This window comes from Stigmatopora nigra, chromosome 1 (genome assembly GCF_051989575.1).
Source record: "Stigmatopora nigra isolate UIUO_SnigA chromosome 1, RoL_Snig_1.1, whole genome shotgun sequence".
Classification (NCBI taxonomy): domain Eukaryota; kingdom Metazoa; phylum Chordata; class Actinopteri; order Syngnathiformes; family Syngnathidae; genus Stigmatopora; species Stigmatopora nigra.
The window spans coordinates 1,651,501-1,657,500 of record NC_135508.1 but is presented as its reverse complement, the minus strand read 5'-3'; the positions used below and the strand labels follow the sequence as shown (position 1 = coordinate 1,657,500).

Genomic DNA, 6,000 nt, shown 5'->3' with positions numbered 1-6,000 from the left:
AAAAAAAAACGACAGTATAGTAAGGCTTTTTCGTTTAAAAAAAACTACATAGTATAGTAAGGATTTTGGGTAAAAAAATGACCTAGTAAGGCTTTTTTCGTAAAAAGCCACAGTATGGTAAGGCTTTTTTGTAAAAAAAAAAAAAAACGGCATAGTATAGTAAGGATTTTGGATTAAAAAAATGACCTATTGAGGCTTTTTCCGTAAAAAGCGACAGTATAGTAAGGCTTTTTTTTCTGTAAAAAAAAAAAAAAAAAAACGACATAGTATAGTAAGGCTTTTTCGTTTTAAAAAAAAAATACATCGTATAGTAAGGATTTTGGGCAAAAAAATGACCTAGAAAGACTTTTTTTTCGTAAAAAGCGACAGTATATAGTAAGGCTTTTTCTGTAAAAAAAAAACTACATAGTATAGTAAGGCTTTTTCTGTAAAAAAAAAAAACGACATAGTATAGTAAGGCTTTTTCTGTAAAAAAAAAAACGACAGTATAGTAAGGCTTTTTCTGTAAAAAAAAAAAAAAAAAAACGACATAGTATAGTAAGACTTTTTCTCATTAAAATCGACATGTAGTAAAGATTTTGGTAAAAAAAACGACAACATAGTAAGCCTTTTTTCATAAAAATCGACATAGTATCCGTTACGGTACGCGAGTGGGTTTGTGCGGGTGTGTTTTTGTGTGATTCACTCACCCATATGAAGATACGGGTTGATGTAAGGAAACCCGAATGGCAACGTCTGTCCTTGAAGAGCGGGCATGGGCGGCAAAAACCCGGGTGGAATCTGAAGCTTGACATCCGACTTCCCCAACGTGGAATTGAGCAGGTGTAGAGGAGGCGGAGCCAAAGCACAAGCCCCACCCACCAGGCCAGAACTCTCCCGGTTCTCTTTAGCCCCGTCCCTCTCCCGTCCCCGTCTGTCCTTGCGCTTGCTCCGAGACTTTGCCAGTCTCGTTTCGCCCTCGCTGTCCGTGTCCTTGGCGTCCTCCTCGTCCCCCTCGCTCCCCCTGTCCTCCCTTCGTCTTTTGCGGTGACCGCTACGGGATTCGCACGAGGGTCCGCGACGGGGGGCTTTCCCGGATTCGCCGTCCGAGGAGCTGCGTCCTTCTCGGCGGGTGGACGGCGTGTCGGGGAAGGACGCCGCCGTAGCCGCCATTGCGTGCCGGAGCGGGTGGACTTCGGGGACGTCTTGGAGGCTACGTAAGGCCGGGTGGTCCGAGGGGAGGCCGGCGCCGAGGGGGTCCGAGTTGAGTAGTTGCTGCTGGTGGAGGTTTTCCAGTTCTTTTTGTCTTAAAAGCTCGGCGGACATTTCCAATCTGGTGAGGACGGAGGACAGTTTAGGGACGGGTGACGGACAGGTGAGGGATACAGGTGATTAGGTGATACGTGATTGGTTTACGCACCTTGCTAGGTTTTGCTTTCTTAGCATTTCTTGTTGCCGGACAAAGATTTCCGCTTGGGCTGGTTGGAGGAAACTGTAGCCTGTTGGAGGTCAAAGGTCAGATTAAGTAAATGGGTGATTATTTGCGATGAATGAATGATTAATGCTGGGATGTTGTAGGGGTATGTGTTTTGGTAGTTAGTAAAAAGGAGGAATTGGGTTTTGAATGGCGGCCGGAAAATTTTGGGGGGTGGGCTGAAATTGGCCCCTGAACCGCAAGTTTGAGACCGATTCCTTGAATTTTGGTTAAACATTTTTTTTTTGCAATTTTCGTTTAAAAACCCTGGTTTGACAAAAATGGGCAATTGTAAAAAAAAAATTTCAAAATTTAAATAAATATTTATGAAGACTTACACTAGAATTATTATCATGAGTATACAAATATATTTAAATAAATATATATAAATATTATTTTGTAAGTATTTTTTATTATATTATTTTTTAAATCAAAATGAATTGAATGAATTAGATAATTTTTTCCCCTTTTTTGAACATAACTTGAAATATTATGAATAAAAAAATGAATTATATATTCAACAACATATTATAACGTATTATAATTCTATCATAATTATTTTTTAAATGAAAATAAATTGAATGAATTACATTTAAAAATAAACTTGAACTTAAAATGCTATAAATAAATGAATGAATTAAATATTCAACATTATATCCCCCCAAAATGAACGCAAAATATCAATATAAACCAACATTTAATTTAAACAAATTTTCCCTTTTTTTAAAGCACTCCCCCTTTTGGCCAAACCAAGAACTACAACCAAAAAACGTACATTTCCCATCATAAACAAACTCCCTCCCCCACACTCCTCAAACTAGGCACTCTCAACACCCCACCACTTATTAACACCACCAAATTAAAAAAAAAAAAGAAAACCGCTCCAAACCGGCCAATGACGACTCACCAGGAGCCTGGCAGAGCGCCGAAGGCAATCCCAGAAACGGCGCCCGCAAGTGAGGCGCCAGACCGAGGTGGGGTGCCGTAGCGGGCGACATCAGCGGCGGCGGATGCTGGGACACTTCCCTAAAAAAAATAAATTAGAAAAAAAATACATATTACAATTTCATACAACCCACATTCACTCTAACAACCATTTTATTTCCCCCATACCACCTCCCCCCTCCCCTACCCACGCCACCTCGTCCCTCCCCACGCCACTTCGCCACGAACGCCATGTTTTTATCAGCCATGGTCCAGAGGGCGCTCGTGTCGCCCTGGCGCCTCATCCATCTTGTCAGGCTCAACTGACCCCCCCACCCCCCCAACCACCCCTCCCCATACCCCCTCACACCCACATACACACCCACACAATGCCACCATGTCACGCTGTGACAGCTGGGGTGGCCCCTGCATCTTGACCGGGGCCACGGGCTGAAGGACCTCCTAATTAACACTCATCCCGCCTCCATGCCCCCACCCCCAACCCCTTCACGCCCCCCCCCCACCCACTTTTCCGGGCCGCCATTGACGGCGCTTTAAAAAGACGGCGCGTCCCGTAACCTCAACTTTTGAAAAGGCCTCTCCATTATCTCTGTAGTCTTTTGTCCTCATGGAGGGGGTTGGGGTAGGGGGGGTGTCAAGGGGGGGGGGGGGGGGGGGGGGTGTTAAGGCGCCTCTCACCTTTCTCCCACTCAGTGTCTTTCTTTTTTTTCTTATTTTTTTTTGTCCGAACAAAGCGGCTTTTTTTGTTCTCTCTGAAAAATGGGTGTTGTTCGTGACTTTTTTTTTTGGTCCCCAGCCCCCTCATTTCTACGTTGCCAGTTTTCTTTTCCAGTTATTTGTACATCCTCACAGGTAGTTTTTTTTGTATTAAATGGAGGGAATAATGAGGATTCTTTACTTTGACCTTCTCACTCTGTCAAAAGGTGTTTGAGGACGGGAAGTGGCAAAGGAGGACATTTTGGTTCAAAAAATATCATGAAAAAAAGCCTTTTATTTCTTCGTTTTTTGTGCTATGGCTAACAAAGTTGCTAATTTGCGTTAATGCTAATGATTTTGTTTTTTCGGGTTTGTGCTACGGATAACAAAGTTGAATTTTTTTGCTAATGCTAATATTAAAATACTTAAAATGCTGGTCGCCCCACCCAAGATGGCTGCCAGGTTCGAGCATGGCCTTTCATTTCAATGACGGGTTGAAGGCCAATGAACGTTTAAATCGATTGGATGCCTAGTATTGTCAAAGTAGTAGTAGTAGTCAAGATATTGGAAATCTTTTAAAAATAGAAAGACTTGATTTGAATGTCAATGGACTGTTTTGCCCCTACCAAGATGGCCGCCCTGAAGCCATTTTGATAGCGGATGAAATGAGGTCATGAGTAAAGTTAAGTGTTTGATCAACAAAAATTTAAGAGAGATTGGACTAAAATCACTGCTAGCTAAGCTAACTGCTACTGCTAAGCTAGCTGTCACTGCTAACCAAGAGGAAAAATGTACTTACAATATGTAAATAGGGTTGTTTATCTATGTATAATGTCACATTTTAGGTAAGCTACATCAGATTTAAGATAATATTATACATTTTTGGGGTACTTTAAACAATATAAATGAGTTTAAGCGGTCTCTAATGATGCCACAATAACAAAAATTTAACAGCTAAGCTAGCTGTTGCTGTTTAGCTAGCTGCTACTGTTAACCAAGAGGAAAAATGTACTTTAAGTATGTAAATAAGGTTTTTTATCTATATAAAATGTCACACGTGGGTATTTTAGATGAGTTACAACCGACTTATGATACATATAATACATTTTTGAGATATTTTAAACAATATAAATGAGTTAAGCGGTCTCTAATCAAGCCACAATAACAAAAATTTAACAGCTAAGCTAGCTAACAAGAGGAAAAATGTACTTTTAGTATGTAAATAAGGTTGTTTATCTATATAAAATGTTAAATTCGGGTATTTTAGGTAAATTACAACCAACTTATGATACATACAATACATTTTTAAGATATTTTAAACAATATTTTCACACTATTTTTCCTTAGATTCAGTCCCAGTTTGGCACAGATTAGCATTTCATTTGCGGCTTGTACAAACTTTGAATGGCATGACCTAAAACGTCCCAGAATACAAAAAAAAAAAAAACAACAACCGAGGTTTTCTCTCGAGCGGTCGCCACACGCGGGAAAAAAAAAACAAAGTAGAAAACGGACGTCGTGGGGACGCGTGCAACCGCAAATATTGTTTTGTAACCATGTTCAAATTAGCTAGCGCCTGCTTGTCTCTCGCTTGGCTAAGCGGCCAGGGAGCGGAACAGCTTGGAGGAACGGGGGTGTCGGAGTCAGGGGCGCGAAGGGGGAGGGGTTGTGAGGGGAGGGGCCAAAAAAAAAGCATTCATCGATCGCCTCTCTCGCGCTGAAATGTTAATGCTAATCGTATAACCGCTCTCTCCGGCGGCGCCTTGCACTCCCGTGGCAGCTCCAATTAATCTCGGGTGAGGGCTACGGCGCGTGACCCCCGGGGGCGGCCAACTGGGGGGGCCCCCGCTAGCCGCTTCTTATGTAATTACACCGCCCAGTGTGTAATCACCTGGTTTAATCCCCGGGGGCAAGCAATTAGCCTGGCGACGCGCGGCCACGCCGCTAAAAAAAAAAAAAAAACGGCGGTGATGGCGTCGACCCCCCTCCCCGCCAACGGCCTCAAACCGCCGCCTCTCAGATGTCCCCCCCCCCCCCCCGTTCTTTTCTTCCATGGCGTCCCTGGGCGCCGCCCACCGTTAGGCCGCAGATGAATAACGGTCAATTAAAGCTGCATGACTGAGGCTGGCGGCGGGCGTCTGTGGCGGGCGCCATAATTAGGCCTAATCACACCATGGCGAGGGAAAGCGTAAAAAAACAAAGGAACGCGCTTAATTCTTCCTTATTTTAAAACCGCCATATTCATTTTTATAAAAAAATGTGAATCTCACTAAGGCCAAAAAGGCTTCTGGGAAATTCACTCGTATGTGACGACCTGTCAAAATGGCGACAGCGTTCCCGTGTGTGTGTGCGTAACGCCATTTTTTTTTGTTACCCATGTGTGTGTATGTGACAGAACTGGCCTTAATGACGGGAGCGTAGGGGGGAGGGGCGGAGGGATTAGGAGCGCCTTGGGCTCCTTCTCGGCGGGAACACATTTACACAGGAAGCTCATTAAAATGGATGAGGCTCCGCCCCCTTCCCCAGTACCACCACCCCCTCCCTTCCCTTATCTCACATTCTCTCTCCATATCTTGCTTCATCTCTCTCTCCCTTTCCGTCACGTCGTGGCTTTTTCATCCCCATTTTTTAAGCCCCTACGTTTTTTTTTGACGCCCCCCCACACTCCCCCCCCCACCCTCCCTCCCCCCCATTTGCCTGGCAGATGCTCGGCGAGCTTAACGCCATTTAAGGCCAGACAAATGGAGCGCCAGCCTCCTAAGCCCATTGAGCGGCCCTAATGATTTGTTTTTAACAATGGGCCCTAATGGGCCCAAGATAATCAATGATGAGGGGTCGAAGGAAAGGTGAGCTATACAAGAGAGTTAGGGGGAGGGAGGGGGGGAGGGAATGGGGGAGACAGAAGG

The 6,000-nt window shown here is 44.0% G+C and overlaps 1 protein-coding gene across 3 annotated transcripts in view; it reads right to left on the bottom strand.

The window, feature by feature from the left end:
- Positions 1-6,000, bottom strand: part of samd11 (sterile alpha motif domain containing 11) — an 80,825-nt gene that overhangs the window by 6,058 nt on the left and 68,767 nt on the right. For all 3 annotated transcript variants that reach the window (XM_077714932.1, XM_077714914.1, XM_077714923.1), the window contains exons 8-10: positions 2,361-2,479; positions 1,400-1,478; positions 690-1,312 (exon numbers count right to left, since the gene is read on the bottom strand). In XM_077714932.1, coding sequence (XP_077571058.1) covers positions 690-1,312; positions 1,400-1,478; positions 2,361-2,479 — 821 coding nt within the window. The remainder of the gene's footprint in view (positions 1-689; positions 1,313-1,399; positions 1,479-2,360; positions 2,480-6,000) is intronic.